This window comes from Euprymna scolopes, chromosome 39, assembly GCF_053919585.1.
Source record: "Euprymna scolopes isolate OS-2025 chromosome 39, ASM5391958v1, whole genome shotgun sequence".
Taxonomy (NCBI): Eukaryota; Metazoa; Mollusca; class Cephalopoda; order Sepiida; family Sepiolidae; genus Euprymna; species Euprymna scolopes.
The window spans coordinates 33936724-33954779 of record NC_136520.1 but is presented as its reverse complement, the minus strand read 5'-3'; the positions used below and the strand labels follow the sequence as shown (position 1 = coordinate 33954779).

The 18056-nt window shown below is 32.9% G+C and overlaps 1 protein-coding gene across 2 annotated transcripts in view; it reads right to left on the bottom strand.

Annotated features, from left to right (window-relative positions):
- Nucleotides 1–17543, bottom strand: part of LOC145263730 (E3 ubiquitin-protein ligase E3D-like) — a 39135-nt gene extending 21592 nt beyond the window's left edge. Inside the window, exons 1-5 of one of the 2 annotated variants that reach the window (XM_080120708.1) lie at nt 17399–17543; nt 12155–12490; nt 9770–10062; nt 2874–2982; nt 2339–2462 (exon numbers count right to left, since the gene is read on the bottom strand). In XM_080120708.1, coding sequence (XP_079976834.1) covers nt 2339–2462; nt 2874–2982; nt 9770–10062; nt 12155–12490; nt 17399–17415 — 879 coding nt within the window. In that variant the 5' untranslated portion in view covers nt 17416–17543. Of the gene's footprint in view, nt 1–2338; nt 2463–2873; nt 2983–9769; nt 10063–12154; nt 12491–15110; nt 15304–17398 lie in introns of those variants that run through there. The other variant, XM_080120707.1, reaches the window with a different exon arrangement.
- Nucleotides 17544–18056: the final 513 nt, after the last annotated feature.

Genomic DNA, 18056 nt, shown 5'->3' with positions numbered 1-18056 from the left:
TTCAGCTTGAAAACAGTGTTTACCGATGTTTTGGAAAATTTAAAATGGCGCCCGACTCTCTTGAAACGGTAAGTTTGGGGAAAAGAGTTAAAAATAAAAAAAGTAGACAAAATACTGCTAGAAACTCGCTCAATATATGTTACCGTGACATAAGCTGACATATATTTGGTGAGTTTTTAACAATATTTTGTATAGTTTTTTTTTTATTTTTAACTCCTTTTCTCAAACTTACGGTGTCAAAGAGAGTCCGGCCGGGCGCCATTTTTAATTTTCCAATACATCGGTAAACACTGTACGTTTTTCGAGCTGAATAAACATGTTACATTAAATAAAAACACTAGAAAATTATCCGGTTAGGTAGAAAAGTAACTTATCTTGCCTTTGATAACATTTATTTGTTATATATTTGTTTTTTGACAACTTTTTCGAATCTATGTATAAACGAGATTTTGATACTTATTTTGATTTTGAAAAAAAAAACATTTGTGGCTGTTCGCAGTAAAACATTGTTTTAATTCGCTGTTCAAAACTAATTTAAAGAATAAAGGAGCATGCAAGCTATATATCTACAAAAGTTTATTTTGTTTTTTTAACCATGTTTTTAAATTTGACGAGAAATGTAAGAAATTGCAACAGATTCATAATGCCGAATTGGTTGGGATTGTTGTTATTATACATTCTGAAAACCGAATAGTTCTAAACTAATGTTATTCTGATAACAAAATAGCTCTAATTAAACATAACATTTATATTCATATTTTCATGTTTTTCTTAATTCGTTCGTGAATAAAAATTAAAGAACACGTGTTGTTTACACTGTGCTATCGCTGATTCTACAGGCTGGAGCTGCTGCTGCTTCTAGTAATACTAACTTCATTTGACCAAATTCGAGAAATAGAAACAATCTTTTTTTCGGGTAGGTCCTTTTAAATTATCAATTACCGCAGTCCTACTCAACATAAAATAACACTTTTAATTGATAAAGATAGTAAAAAGATTGATTTACTTACTACTGGGTGTCCGAAGAATTTTTTTTTCAAAATGTTCGATACTCGTCATATTAAAGTCTTATTTTTAACACGACAAAAAAAGAAATGGTCAAAAATATTTCGGACACTTGACAGTATTAAGATTAACACCTCTTCTGATTGGTTCCCAAATTTCATGACGAAATTCTTCATACAATCACGGTACGGACCTTTAGAAAACAGGGGGGGTCATTACAAAACCTTACCGAAAACGCCATTTTATGACGTTCACATTTTTATCACTTTATTTGCTTAAAACTCTTAAAATATATAATGTACATTCATATTTATTAATTCATTTGAAAGTATATTCATTTCCGAACAAAACAGTAGTAATTTGAAGACTTGAAGTGCTTTGGTTTAAAAAATATGGCTATTTTAGTAGAACTACCTTGAAATCTGATTATCCAAAGTGTTTTTTCGTCCGTGTGTATTACTATTACAAGAAACCTTCTTTACCACCAATAGCAATGGCTCTTTATCTGAAAGTACATCCTTTAAACTCCTCGGCCTAATGCTCTCAGGAAACAGGAGTTGGGACAATTACATTGAGAGTATTGCCAGGACCGCTGCGAAGAAGCCACCATTCGCCCATGTATGGAGTATTGTTGTCATATTTGGGCTGGTGCATCTACCACTTGTCTCTCGCTCCTAGACAAGGTTCAAAAGAGAGTCACCAATCTGATAGGTCCTTAACTGTCATCTAAACTTCAGCCCCTGTCCCATCGACGAAATGTTGCATCCCTCTGCCTTTTCTACAAGTACTTTAACGGTGAATGCTCTGACGAACTGCAAGCACTTGTGTCCCCTCGATGTATACCCCTGACAAACCCAACAAGCAGCTAAATCCCACCCCTTCACAGTAGAGATCCCTAGATGTAAGAGAGCCTTCTACTCCAGTAGTTTCTTCCCCAGGACAGCTAGACTTTGGAATTCCCTACCGGGTCCCTGCTTCCCCAACTGTACTGACATGCAGAAGTTCAAGTGCAACGTGAACCGACATCTTGCTGCCCAACTCCCTACACAGTACCCCTGATGCTTATGTCCCTGATAGTATCCCCCTACAACAAAGTGGCAATATACTTGTTTGGGGTGAAAATGCAATTAAAAAAAAAATAATAATAATAATAATAAATATGTTAAAAGTATGAAAATAAAATTATTGAATTCAAAATAACAAATAATTCATAGGTATGAGAGAAAAAAGTGAAAGAACTGATTTGCCTTGTCACTGCATCTAGTAGCACTACACCGGAAATTAGGAAGTACATTAGCTGACTATAAACCGACTGTAAAAATATTAAACTTACCAAACATGTCATGACTGGTTGAGATTCAGTTCTTGAAGATTCAATTATAAATTTAAAACTTGTGTACGTTCGACTTTGTTCATTCAAATAATTTGCTAAATAAGACTCTTCAGTAAATGTCCACCTGAAAAAAAAATCAACACACAACTTGTACATTTATTACAAAAATCCTTGATGTTTTTTTTTTTCGTTATTAGAGAAAAATTTGCAAATCAAAATATTGCATTTTAAGTAAAACTAACGGCACTTAATTATCATGTCACAATAATGAACATATCCAAAAATTATGAAAAACAATAAGGTAGAAGATTAATTATTAATGAAAACAGTTTTCAAAGACAATTAGTGAAAATTGAGTTTTGCTAAAATTTTCAGTTTACAGAAAAAAATTATCTAATGGTGGAAGAATTCTTAGGTCAGGCTTCAGAAGCTCAAATTAGAATCACTCATTTGGTCTACAAAGCTTAGTTTGGAAACAACTTCCATCATGCAACATGAATTTACAATGAGATATAAAAAAAAATGCAATATTCACCTGTTGATACAGCTAAGGGGTTCACCTGCCTCGTTCACTAAAGGCTGCAAGTTGATACTGTAAGAATAAATCTTACAGACAAAACTTTCAGACTGAGTTTCTTCTGATGCTAAAAAAATATAAAAGAATACAATAGCAAAAAAAAAAAACCTCAGCAAATTCATTTATTCTTATTTAGGATAAACATAGGCAAGGTTTCAACATAAAATGGACACATATACTTAGCACAACTATATATTCTGTTTTAAAACAGGTGTGATAATAAAAAATGAAATTGAAATGCTTTTTTTAAAGATTTAAAAAAATAAAAAATAAAAAAATAAAAAATAAAAAAGAATCATATGGGGTCCCCTTCCACAAGTGAAAAATTTACTTTCACCATAACTAATATTTGTGCAAAATTTAAAAATGTCCAAGGCGTGGTTGAGAAAAGTGCGAACAAATGAACAGATGAACAATGTGGTGTCAATTTTACCCTTATGATGCCCCATAAGGGGGCAACCACAGTTATCCAGGCAAATCTGTTCTGGCAAAAATTTACTTTCACCATGACTAATGTTTGTGTAAAATTTTTAAAAAATCCAAGGCGTGGTTAGTGAGAAAAGTGCGCACAGACAAATGGAAGTGAATTACTAGGTCCAATCTCTCCTTTGTCGATGGACCAGGTATGTTTCTCCATTGGTCGGTGTAAAGTCCCAGAGACTGTTATTTGTCCCTTTCTACTGTAATTGTTATATGTCCGTTGTTAAACTGCATCTGTTAATATATCAACACTGTCGTAAGTGTTATACATGCAGCAATTCAACGAACGATAGAAAAACTACATTGATTAGATCACTGAGAGACGGTTAAAAGTATTTTTAAAAATGTTTAAATTTCAACAATATTTCTCGAGGTTAACATTAGCCGAATGGATTAGGTCCTTGCTAATGAAGCCAGAGATGGCTTCTGTTGCCGGGTTTGAATCTATTGACTGGTGTTAATCGTGACACCTTGCACTGATGATTCCCGAAAGGATGAAACACTAGTGTCTGTAGGTATTTAATAATTATTATAGTAAATAATTATATATATATATATATATATTATATAGAGGACTGAGACACATATATACAAACGTATATACACTGTATGCACACATTCATTAGAAAAAACATTTTATATCACTAGATGATACAAATTTAGACATATATACATATATATAAGACACTTATACATAATATAGAAAACTGCCTCCATATATACTACCCCAGTATACAACATTGTCTCCTGCAATCTTATTCTTCAACGTCTTGAGAATTGATTCTGTTTAAATTCCAATTGTTCAAAATCCTTGTTGATGGTTTGCATCCAAGTTTTCTTGGGTCGTCCAACATTTCTCCAGCCTTCCACTTCAAGGTCTCTGCATTTTCTTATCTAAGAATCGTTCCTCTCAACCCACGTGGCCAACTGATTGCCAGGAGCCCATAAAACTTTATGTCAGTCTTATAATGCCCAGCCATAGACTACCGGGTCGAATCCTCTATGGTAAATTACTCCAAGGCTAACACAATGCCATTGGACAGAGGAAGTATTTCAAGAGGTGTTTGAATAGACCCCACCTTACTAGAGGAACTTACCTCCTGCTGGGGTTTCTGGCACCCCCTCTTCTCACAGGGAGTGGACTGTATTGCAGAGTAGCAAATATAGGATCATACAGTGAAGCATGCAAAGAGGGATGCTCACCAGGCACTTTCTTCATACGCCCGATTTGTGATTGTATTTGGTAAGTCCAGCAGACTCACAAGAAATTTTGGGTAACGATGGACAACCAAGACAGAGAATATGATATAAAGAGCAGTTGCGTATGTGTATGTCTAGCTAAAATTAAAAAAAAATACAAAACAAACACCCACAAAGTTGGTATTTTATTGATCGGCATTACTCCAGATGAATAATTATATCTAAATTAAAAATAAAATTTATTCATTCTTTAAGGGTGAACTGATGCAGTTTTCTTGGAGGAAGGTGCAGGTTTTTTAGCTATTTTATGTCCTATAATTAATTGATTTATTTTATCAAGAAGTTACTATCCTTATGCTAACTCATTCCACAAAGAATCTATGTACAGTAAAGTTGTCTGTCTGTATTGGTCAGTAAAAAAAAACCCAGCATCCTTGACTAGACCTACTAGCCAATTATAGCTGACGACATCTCAATCCCTTCATGGAAGGGGATGTGTGTATTGTTTAATTATGTCTAACATCCGTGGAGTTGGTTGCCGTTCCCAGGATGCAACACTAGTTCAGGAAATGTCCTCCCCACCGGCATGTCATACATCATAATTCTCTGACTCACAGCTGGCAGCTTTCCAAGTACTTAAAGGGCACAGATCTGCTGCTAAGATTTATAAATTTTTAATCCGACACAAATCATTATGATACAATTCACTTTACCAATATTACAGTAATTCCAGTCATCGATGGTCACTAGCTCTCAAACTAACTAATCTATATAATTATAAAACTCAAATGACCTTGTAACGGGTGTTGTAACCCAACATCCGTTTTACGACTTCTGGTTGCGCATGCGTACATAAACAAATAATCAACGATAAAACATTGTTTTACTGTGTACGTTTTCAATTGTTTTTTTTTCGCGTTTAAATTATCCAAATAAACAATTGTTAATACTTTCTGTATTTTTTTTTTACATCGTTCATTTCCGTATTATGTTTAAGTTATTTTAACACAATTTTCTTACAAATAAATCTACTTTAACTCCTTGACAACCAGAAGAGTATTTTACAACGGCGATTTACCCACAGCCTTCATTTTTTTTTTTTTTAATTTATTCTCCATTTTTTAATACAACTTTCTTAAAAGCACTCATACATTTTCTTTTACACTACCAACATAAATAAATAACCCTGAAAATGTTTTTTTTAATTTGCGTTACAAAAAAATAATCAACGTGACAATAAAACGTATTGTTTTACTGTGTACATTTTCAGCGTCCCAATAGGTATTTTTCATGTTTAAATTAAAAGATGCATCAAAATTTGAATTTAACTTTAAGTATTATGGTATCTGTTCAGTGCACATTTACCTACAAGTATGGCAAACCACTTATGATTCAATGGCCGTAAGTTTTTTTTTTCAAAAATAAACAATTATAAACAGAACGACTTACAGAAATCTATCTATATTCTTTTTTCATTTTAATATATTTTCATAAAAATGTTTCTGTTATGTCACAAAAAACTATTTTCTTTACGTCACAAGTGTCATGCTCATACATTAATTCCATAGCTAATATAACATACTGACCCAACAGGTCACGGGTAGTCTCGTATATATATATATATATATATATATATAAAAGGCAAAAGCGGTGCACATATTTTTGTATGTCCAGTAAAAGCTTTTTTTTTGGGGGGGGGGGAGGGTCTCCAGGGAGTTACTATTTGTTAGGACTGTTTATATGCCCCCTACGATTTGCGAAGGGAGGTCACGTCTAGATTTATTTTGATCGACTTTTGTAAAATTTGCGCTATTTCGTTGTGTTTGTTGGTTAAATAAAGTGAAACTAATTGAAACGAAGCAACTTCTCGGCCTTCCCACCGAGGACATCTAGAAAGCAAATCAGCTTTGATCAATGCAGTGAAAACCGTCATATCAGACAATTACTATTCATTTGGATACTCCCCTTTTTATGAGGAGCTGGTTTTCCCCCAACAACTTGGGAAAACAAAACAAAACCAAAGAACTGCCTTGCAGCCAAAGTTAAGTGCAGGATTTCATTTTCCCTATGGCGTGACGTTTGACCTTATTAAATTCACGCACACCTGTCACATAACTTTTTAATCATTTAATTTCATCCACTCTCATTCAACTGCCTTCGTAGCGTCACATATTCGGATTCAAGCCTACCTGCCTACCAAAACTTTCTTTTTTTTTCTTTATACCGACAAACACCCAGGCAACGCTGGGAACCCCCGCTAGTCTAATATATAAAAGGCAAAATGTGTGTGTTTTTGTATGGCTCGCAAAAACTTCTGACAGACGCGTCAGAATATGACAAAATTGGTATTGCTTGAAAGATCCATGTCTCCGACAACAAATATAAAAAAATTGGCCAAAAAGATTAATTCTTTGACCGTCAACTGGGCCGTTTTTTTTACAAGGAGGGTTTTTTTTTTTCATCAACATTTTTGCAAGTCATTCAAACCTCGCGTGAAAAATATCCCATAAAATCAGTTATTTTGAATGCCCATGACATTACAATCGCAGTGGGCGCATCGATAAGACAGTTTGCTTTTTTCACCTCCTTTTTCTCTTGCGTGTTACCGGTTCGAGCCTACCTACTACTGCTATTTTATTTTTTGTGTTCGCACGGGTACTCATTGCTATTTTGAGTTGTTTTAATTCATTTTTTTTTTTTTTGCTCAATCAAACCCCTTACACACACCTCGACACAATTTTTTTTTTTTTTTTTGCAAACCTAGGTCTCAGTATCACCTGCCCAGGCCTGCATCCAGAGAGCTAATTTTACCTTTGAACTGTATAGCTACAGCAGATGCTACAGTGCACCAGACTAGATGCCATGGTCTTATTAGACAGAAGGTTGTCATCATCATCAACATTTTAAGACTTCAAGATTAGTGATTTGAAAAAATAACATATCTAAGTAACTTTATTTGAAATTCTGATGAAGTACATTTTTGAAAATTAAATTAAAAACAAAAATTAATAAACTCAATTACATTTTCAGTTTTTTCTAATGGCTTTTTTTTTTTTTACATAGGCATCACCACATTATCAAGGCCAAGAGGCCACTCAAGGATAAGGGTTAAAGAGTGTACAGTAGAAATTGGACAATATAGTAATCATTAGTAATGAAAATTTGGTAAATTTGATAACTTATATGGAACGGCTCATCAAGAACTTATTTACGTTAGACTTGAAGACAACCATATTGTAATCAGCCGGAAAGCAGGAAAACGGAAGACAATTCCACAGGCGTGCAGTTCTAAGAAAGAAGCTTTGTTCATGGAATCTACGTTTAGGTTTAGGCACAGATAAAGAGTGGGGGGAATTATTGATAGTGTTTACAGCTAGACGAGTGTTTCTTGTGAAAGTTTGGCGAGGGGGGACCATAGATTGAAGCTCAGTCGAACACTTTCCATGAAAATAACGATACATCAGAGAAACTCGCAACATCTCTTCTGTGAGATAGAGGTTGCAAGGAAGAGAAAAGGACATCTCCTACGAGGCTACAAAGTTTATTTTGAACTCTTATATATTTAATAATTAAAAATTACCAAAGATTCATCATAAGTTTTGGTTATAGCTAATGGCACTCCAAGAATCTATTTTGTAAAAATAATTTCATCAAGAATTCTTCATAACTTTCAGTTTCGGTTTTAGCTGATGGCACCTTACTAAACTATTTTTTTTATAAATAATTTTATCAAGAATTCTTCATAAGTTTTGGTTTTGATTATAGCTAAAGGAACTAAAGTTATATAATGTCAGGTCATGTCATATGCTACTGGTACCATGTAACCCAGTAGTACCTGCCTCATGGTCGGGTCACCGGCGACTAAACTGGTTCTCCCACCAGACTTGTTTGGTGAGGAGGGTGGCTAGTCTCCCTGAAGGATTAAAAACAAAACCTTCCAAAGGGCGAATGAATCCTTTTTCGGGGTCAACGGCCAACTTGTACCATGTGTGTTTGCTTGTATGTATGTGTGTCTTGGGGTGGAAAGGGCTCCCGTAAGCCATGGTGAAGGCAACCTTTCTAGGAGAAGCAAATCTGATTTAAAAAGCCATAAAGCGGGAGACCAGTACCCGCATTAAGCTGGTCTGCAGTTTAACTTGTTGTTGGCTATCTTGCTCTTGCTTGTTGCTGGATGTCAACATTTTGAACCAAGAGAGAGACTTAGCTGTCGTACAAAGCTAAGACTCTGTAACATCATCTGTGTATAGATACTCCCTCAGGCATTTGTCTATTAAAATGGTCCTGTGGCGATGGAAGTCATTTTGGGGCTCATGGACTTTAAGAGTCCGAGGGAGTGGCACTCGTCTGACAAGACATTGTAATCATCATCATCATATATATATATATATATATATATATATATATATATATATATATATACTCATATTCATAAGTTTGGGATTTGGTTTTGATTCAAGCTGATGAACCAAAGTCATAAATATATATATATTTTTTTTAAATAATAATATATACGAAATCTGCAAGAATTAAAAAATCATATTTAAGCGTATTTTACAACCTGGTTATGTTGGGCATCCCTGCTAGCTTGGATAAATATTTTGGCAGTTTTAACAAAATAGCTACAATAATATCAGAACATCTCCATTTACGCTGAATATCTACAGAATGCTAACATCAATAAATTACATACGTATGAATCCCCTGTTGAATTTCTACAGGTCCCGCTAGTTTGCTATATTACACTATTAACAAATTTACTTCAACACCAGACGACTTTAAAAAAAAAAGAAATAATAAATAAAAAAATTGTGAGATGAAGAAAAAATGTTTTTTACTGTATTTTTATTTGAAATTCTCATGAAGTATATCTTTAAATTCAAAAATGTTAATAAAACTCAACTGCATTGTATGACTTTCATTATTTTTAATTATATTGATAAAGAATGTTTTTTAAAACAAGGACACTATTTTTTATACCTAAATACGTTAGTTTTTCAAATTACTCCTCATACTTGGAAATGTCTTGAAAACAAAAAAAAAAAAAAAAAAATAGCTTTCAGTTGCACTTTACTGTTATTAAATATTTTTAAATGAAAGAACATTTTTTTTAGAAAGCATCAAATTTGTCCCAAACACTTTATTTGTTATAGAAATCAAAAATCGTTTTTACTCACTCTTTTCTGTAGTCGTCTCCAGGGTAACACCCAACTCAGTTCGACATCGTTTGCACAATATCTGAGCTGTTTCAGGTTCTATGAGAAGCGCATTGCGATAAATATCAAGAGAATTGACCAAGAAATAAAGGTCGCCAACAAGACAGTCACCAGGTTTGGGTAACAGTAGATCCTTGCTGTTAATCTGTTTACTTCGCGTGTTCTTTCTTGGCGTATTATGTGTATGACAGAAATGATTGCCAGACATTTCTGTCCAGGCTTCTGAAGGCAATGGAAGAACACGTTGAAACTTCCTGCAATAAATTAACAAAAACACAGGAAATAAAAATAAAGGCTATTCAGTTATTTTTCAAATTCTTATTTCAAACTGAGGCATATAGTTATATTATTCTTGGTCAAAATTCCCTCTATTAAAAAGCAAAAATAAAGAAAAATCTGTATGATGCACATACCGGTGATAAAACCAAAATGTCATATTCCAAAAATCACATAAATTGATCAAGTAGGTTTCAAGTAGAAAATCAAATTTTATAAATAAATGAGGACGGAATGTCTTGCTCTGCCATCTTGAATAAACAAGATTTCCAGATTTTTTGTTTATTTAGTCTTATAATGAGCTAAATTGACCATTATCGCTTAAAATGATTTTTTATATAAAAAAGGTACTTCTGCATGACAGTGGCATGGGCAAATGTGTGTATTTTAGTTTCAAGAACGGCCGATAGAGGGCGCATGTCAGTTGAACAGGGGTCGATAAATCGTACCTTTCTAAAAGTTCATGCAAATCTTTCTCCGTAAATGGATATCAATTCATTAAACCAACGCAAGATTGCATTAATGTCAGACCCCCATAAGACTATAGAATTTTTACAGACGAATAGATTGTTGTCTGCTGTGGAGTCCTGTGAATGTGGACATCAAATGATTTTTGAAAGCACAATTACTGCCAGGGACGGATTCCGCTCAAGATGCCGGTCTTGTGGAAAGATACATTACATCCGGAATGGTAGTTTTTTCTTGGGCGCTAAACTTGACCTCACAGATATTATTTTCATATATATATATATATGGGCATACGAAATGGCCAGATATAAGGACATTCGTAGAGAATGCCACTTTCAGTCTGACCACACCATAGCCGATTGGCAGCTGTATCTCAGAGAACATTGTGTGAAGCATTTTCTGACATCCACAAGTTTTTGGTGGTGAGGGGTACACCCTGGAAATAGATGAAAGTCTATTTTCACAGCGAAAAAACAACACGGGATGTGTCAGGCAACAATTGTGGGTTTTTGGTGGCTATGAACCGGCCACCAAATCGGGCTTTTTAATAACTATACCATCCAGAGATGCTGCTACACTAATTCCATTAATAAAAGAATATGTGCGACCTGGTACCACCATTGTGCCTGATTGTTGGCGCGCATATGATAGGCTAGAATCGGAAGGATTCCATCATTTGCGGGTCAACCATTGCTATAACTTTGTTGACCTTTAACAGGTGCAACAACAAACCATGTGGAGAACATGTGGCAACATGCAAAACGACGTAACAATGCTAAGTGTGGAACCCACACATCCATGATGGAATCCTACTTAGCGGCAGAAATTTAAAGACAATCCCTTGTAAGGGATTTTTGAACAAATAAGGGAACTCTATCCCTTGTAACTGTGCAAAAACACTATATTCCAAAAAAAGTTCTAATGAAAATTATTCATTGAAAAAATAAATAAATAAATAAATAAAAACTTCTATATTAAAATTATATTTTGCTACATTGACAAACCAAAAATTATATTTTCATGTATTTTTTTTTACAATCTTATTGTGAAAAAAAAAAAAAAAAAAAAATTATATGTTGCTACTTTTTATAGTCTTACAGGCAAAAAAATCCAAAAAATTCTAAAAACAATCTATAAAATGTTTCATGTTTTTAACATTTATTTTATTTTCACTTACAAATCACTCATTTAAAAGAAATATTAAAACATTAAAATTATTTTTATTATACAATAAATGTTTCGTTTTTTCTATATTTTTGTGTTATTTATTTCGTTATTATATATTTTTGCGTTCTCAGAGACATTTGTTTATATTTGAGGTTCACAGAACAGCTGGCAGAGGGCGTTTCTCATTCAAAGAACAGGAGTTGATAACTCGTCTCAGTTACCTCATGGCACTGTCATGCAGAAGTGCAAAAAAAAAAAACTGATTAATTTCCATGATTTTTGGAATATAATCTTTTTGTTTTGTAATGGATATGTACGTCATAAAGATTTTCTTATAAGTTTCTTTTTTTATATATGGGGAATGCTGGCAACCACTACATATTTTTTAAATTCTTACTTAAAAATTATGCATATAGTTATTTTTCAAATTCTTACCTATTTGTAGGTAAAATTTTCTTCCCACAAAAACGACAAGAACACATGTCCTGATGCTGCAGTAAAGAGTCCACCATATGAGACTGAAGAGTATTTGACACAGACGGTGTTCGTGTTGGGGATAATAAACGGTTGGGTAAAGTAGTCTGCAAGGTACAATGCAATTCACCATTTTGCGAACACTTCAACCCTTGGCAAGAGGCTGGGTAGAATGTCACATCTAAGATGCCCAGTTTCCAAGTCCACTCACGACCACGACCTCGTCCCGTAGTAATGCTGATTGAATTGGTATCAACTTGGATCTTTATGTTGCTGTAACCAGTTTCATTTTGAATCCTTAAAAAAAAAAAAAAAAAAAAAAAAAAAAAAAAAAAAAAAACCGGTAATACATCTAAAGCAAACACAAATAAAAAAAAAATACAAATAAAAATAAATACAGAAAAAAAAAAAAAAAAGGTGTTAGTGCACTTACTGATCCGCGCTATTTTTTAAATCATATTTCCAAGTTTAATTAAAGTTTTATATGTCTTTTATTCAATTGTAAGGTTAAAGTATAGAATAGGTACAAAACACCCTCCCATGTTAAGAATGGCTTTTTAAATAATAACATTATTTCAGCACGGATCAATAAGTGCACTAGTACAAAAAAAAAAAACATGAAATCAATGATGCATCCACATTTCAAATAAAAATGATTTCAGAAATAAAAAAGAAAAATCAACTTTTTAACATTTCAAAAAGAAAGGAGTTCTAAGCAAAGCTCAAGTCCGTCTTGCTGTAGACTTTACAGATTTTGAGCAGGAATGTGTGGCTAATGGTAAAAAAAAAAAAAACAAAGAAAAGAAAATTAAATTAAGAGGAATTTATCAATCTTTTTATTCGACAGTTTAAAAGCTTTTTCATTTATTTTTTGCAAACAAAACAATTTTAATTTGTGACTCTTCAAAAGTCTTTAAACTGTCGAATAAAAAGTCATGACTTTAAAATTCTAAACAAATTCTCATTTAATTAAAATGATTGAAAGTTTTGGGAGCTCCTTGGTCATTGGCCTTTGGGCCAAGATCACATAATTCTTGTTTATTACTTATTTGTCGTGTTTTTTTTTTTGTTTTTTTTTTTACCAATAATGTGTTATTTATTTATTTCATTTTTCAGTGAATTTTGTTCCAAGTACGCATGAAAAAAATAAAATAATTTTATTTCATTTTAGTAAGAAAGATAACGAAATAGTAATTTGTTCTAACTAAAATAATAATGGAAAAAATACATTTTTCTGGTAATAAAAATAAAGTTTGTTTCATTTTGTTTACGAGTTTCCGATTCGATGTTTACGTTTGATGGATGCAAATGATTTTTTAGCAGTGATTTGGCCAGGCTATTCCGATATAGGGTTGTATTACTGTCTGTACACAGATTCGAAAAAATTGTCAAAAAACAAATATATAACAAATAAATGTTATCAAAAGCAAGGTAAGTTACTTTTCTACCTAACTGGATAATTTTCTAGTGTTTTTATTTAATGTAAAATGTTTATTCAGCGCGAAAAACATACAGTGTTTACCGATGTATTGGAAAATTAAAATGTCGCCCAACTCTTTCGGTAAGTTTGGGAAAAGGAGTTAAAAATAAAAAACTAGACAAAATACTCGATCAATATGTGTTACCGTGATATAGACTGACATATTCGGTGGGTTTTTAACAGTATTTTGTATACTTTTTTTTAATTTTTGACTCATTTTCCCAAACTTACCGCGTCAATAAGAGAGTTGGGTGCCATTTTTAATTTTCCAATACATCAGTAAACACTGTTTTTCGAGCTGAATAAACAGGTTATATTAAACACCGGTACGCACGGTAGGTGTATCAGAAGTTTTTGACATCCCTAACACAAAACTGCGAATAAAATATAAAAAACTCGTAATTTCTCTTTTTAAAGTGGGGTTGTTTATTTTCTTTATGGAATATACTTCCAAAGTAAACTATTAAAGTTGTTTAAAAAATAATAGAAATATTATTTTTTAAAAAACAGTGTTTTCGAAGTGCCTGAGCGCATTCATGCATGCACTCATGCAGCCATTTATTTCTTTTACGTAATGAAATCAATTGAATTTTACGAGTTAACTTTTTTCAATGTAAATAAATCTTTTTTTTTTTTTTTTTTTTAATCCCCCTGTTCTAACCCCTACCTTCCGGTCACATCAGAGAGAGTTGCCATTTTTTTTTTCATTGTGGTCACAAAGTTAGTGTTCAATTTAGCACAACGTTATAATTGAAAACTGAACCCCATATGAAAAGTTATAAATTTTTGTTTTTGTTTTTCAATTTCTTTTTATAATCTGAAACTTAAGTCTGTAATTGATGGTATTAACAGGAAAAAAAGTAAAAAAGAAATTAAAAAAAAAAAATGAAAATTGTGGAATTTAGAGGGGGGCATTCTCGACAACGTCCGCCGTCAGTTTGTTATATTGAACTGGTTACATCTTCCACATTTAAAATGTACAATCAAACTCAATAATTCGATAAATTGAAATTTTTTTCAACTGACACCGGTTTTGGTCGCCTATTATTCCGTTACGTCACAAAACACTGATAGAAATCTTAGATTTCAAATCTATCCACGCAGTGACATTTATTGGATGTGTTCCTAGCAGTATTTTGTTTAATTTTCGAGTTTTGAGCGATTAATCAAGACTCCAAAGATGTGCCTTTGTGTCGGACAGTTTTCTTCTCGCGTACCACTCGATACTATTTGTTTTACGAACTAAATAAACCCTTTAAAATAAGTTAAAACACCAAAAACATATACAGGTAGGTAGAGGAGTAATTTATCTTGCCTTTGGTAACATGCATTTTCATACAATACGTTTTCGTTTTGTTATCTATGGTAAATAATAATAATAAAAAAAAAAAATACTGGAAATTATTAACAATCATCCCCTGGACATATTTTACAAACCTGTCAACATTGAGAAAAATCGAGAATCTTCCAAGATTTTTCAGTCTTTCAGCGTATAGCATAGACCAAGTTTTATTCCTGTGTGCAGACATTGTTTGCTTGTTGGAACAAACAGATGTCATACTTCTTTGCGGCTTTTCAAATGCCGCCATTTCCTTTGTCGGAAAATCGTGGGCGAGGCCGCTTAGAAATAAGAATATAAAAAAAAAAAAAAAAAAAACCTATTATTCTTAACTTCAAATTCTTGCTCCTTGCAACTTAAAAAATATATAAAATGCTTTAGAATGTTTAACTAAATCATTAGATTTAAATAACATCGTTGATAATTGCATAAAATTAGGTGAATATTTTAACTGCAATGCTTTAATGTTAATATTACTAGTTTTATTTTGTCGCTTATGAAAAAGAAAATAATTCCGTTTCAAACTTGGAATTTAAAGGCGTTCATGACAAAACTTTGTTTTTGTTTTGGAGACAGATTTTCTTACAAAAATGGAGATGATCTCTAATTTCCCAAGAGGCGTTTGGGGTAAGGTTATTTATTTATTTCTTATAGAATCAGATCGGATTTTACTTTTCAAGCGCAACAGGACGATTTTTTTTTTTCTGTGTATATAACTTTGAAAACTTTCTCCGACACGAAAATAACAACAAGAATAAAAAAAAAACAAAAAAAAAACTGACTAATACGCACAACCAAATTTCAAACGGCAAAAAATGGTTTACTAATAATTAAAAAATGTCAGTAGTTTTGCATTTTTATAATTTGAATAATAACAAAATTTAATAACGTGCGCAAATTTTTTCTGTCATCATAACATGTAAAAATTAATAAATAAACAGAAAAAAGATGTTAAATTCTTTCCGCTCGCCGGAATTGTCCACGAAAAAAAAAAAGAAAAAAAAATGCTTCTGTTTTTTTTTTCACTCCCGTTTAATTCGAAACTATTTATTTTATTTTGTTTGTTGTTGTTTGCATTGTTTTTCTCTTTTCACACGTATTTTGAACAGTTACACATTTGCGTATTTTAACATCCCCGACAAATGTAGAAAACCATTTTTAACATGATGATGGGGGAGAGGGCTTTGGGTTTGTATTACTGTACACATAGATTCGAAAAAGTTGTCAAAAAACAAATATATAACAAGTAAATGTTATCAAAAGCAACTGGATATATTTTTTGTGTTTTTATTCAATGTAACATGTTTATTCAGCTCGAAAAACATAGTGTTTACCGATGTATTGAAAAATGTAAAATGGCGCCTGACTCTCTCTTTAATACGGTAAGTTTGGGAAAAGGTGTTATAAATAAAAAAAACTAGACAAAATACTTGTTAAAAGGCCGCCGAATATATGTCAACCCATGTCACGGTAACATATATTGAGCGAGTTTTTAACAGTATTTTGTCTAGTTTTTATTTATAAAACCTTTTCCCAAACTTAGCGTGTTAAAAGAGAGTTTCTGGCGCCTTCTTGAATTTTCCAAATACATTGGTAAACACTGTATGTTTTTCGAGGCTGAATAAACATGTTATATTGAATAAAAACACGAAAAATATATCCTGTTTGGTAGAAAAGTAACTTATCTTGCCTTTGATAATATGTTATATTTTATTTTTATTTTATTTTTTTTTTACAACTTTTTCGAAATCTGTGGACAGTAATACAACCTCCGACCGGCCCCAGAGCGCCCCAACCTCCCCATGTTAAGAACGGTTTTCGGAATAACCCCCTCCCCCAACCTCGAAAGTCGTTCTTAACATGGAGAGGTTGGGGGTGTTTATTCCGCAAGCCGTTTTTAACATGGAGAGGTTGGCGGTTGGGATGTTTGCTGGGGCACGTTCTAAAAATTTACCATTTTTTTTTTTTTTTAGATAGGATTTTCAAGTTAAATTCAATATTTAAGATATCTTTTGTTTATTAAATTGTACAGAAGTTTTAAAAAAAGAAAAAGAAAAAAGCCCCCCCCCCCCATGTTAAGAAGGATAAGTTTTTAAATAATAATGTAATTATTTCATCAAGGTCCGTATTTTGCATAAGTAACTGTTATTTGAATCTATTGCTCCGGATTTAGGGTTAGTGTTGGTTGGAGTTAATGAAGGACATGCCCCCTTGATGTCAAAATCGTTCTCGGTTCACTCGAGAAAAAAAATGCGAAGTCAACCGATTGAAGACTGGAATACTGAATTATTTTCCTTTGAAAATCTGATATATTTAATATATCTAGTATAAACAATTATTCAACGATTATTTTTACTTATTTATTTATTCAATGATGAGTTCTCACATGATCGCACGCAACATTGTTGCGTCGCAACAGGTAGTGTTCCCTGGAGTCTGAGTGACAAGTCTCCTCAGATTTCCTGTAGGACTGCTCTTCGTGTTACAAATCACTTTGCGTTATCACAACATCTGTTTACCATTAATTTCTCGCTTAATACGACCATTGGCTTTCTCTGGAATTTGAATTACGGTAAGCCTACTCAGAATTCCATTAATACTCTCCGTGCCCTTCCAGTAGATGTTCGGATGGATTTCCCCGTCCTCGATCTTTCCATCTTCGTTGATCCCTTCACGGCCATTTCATGCGGCACTTACCGATACTGATACCATCACTTTTTTTCTTTTTTTTTTTTTTTTTTTAGGGAGGGGAAGGATCAGGTTACGAAATTTATTTATTCGCTATGAGGTTGTTTGTACAGTACAAACCGTTATCAATGATTGTTCAACAACAATAACAAATAAATGATGTTCCCTGGAATCTGGCTGACAAGTAGTCTCCCCAATTCCCCATATGTTCAGAAGTTTGTGCAAAAGACACAAAAACGTAATTTTGTAGTTATTATTCAAAATGACGGACGACTGTGGCGTCAATTAATCGTCTGCTATTTTAGAGGGTAATATTTCGGATCTTTATAATTTATTGAAACCATTTCTTTTTCGGT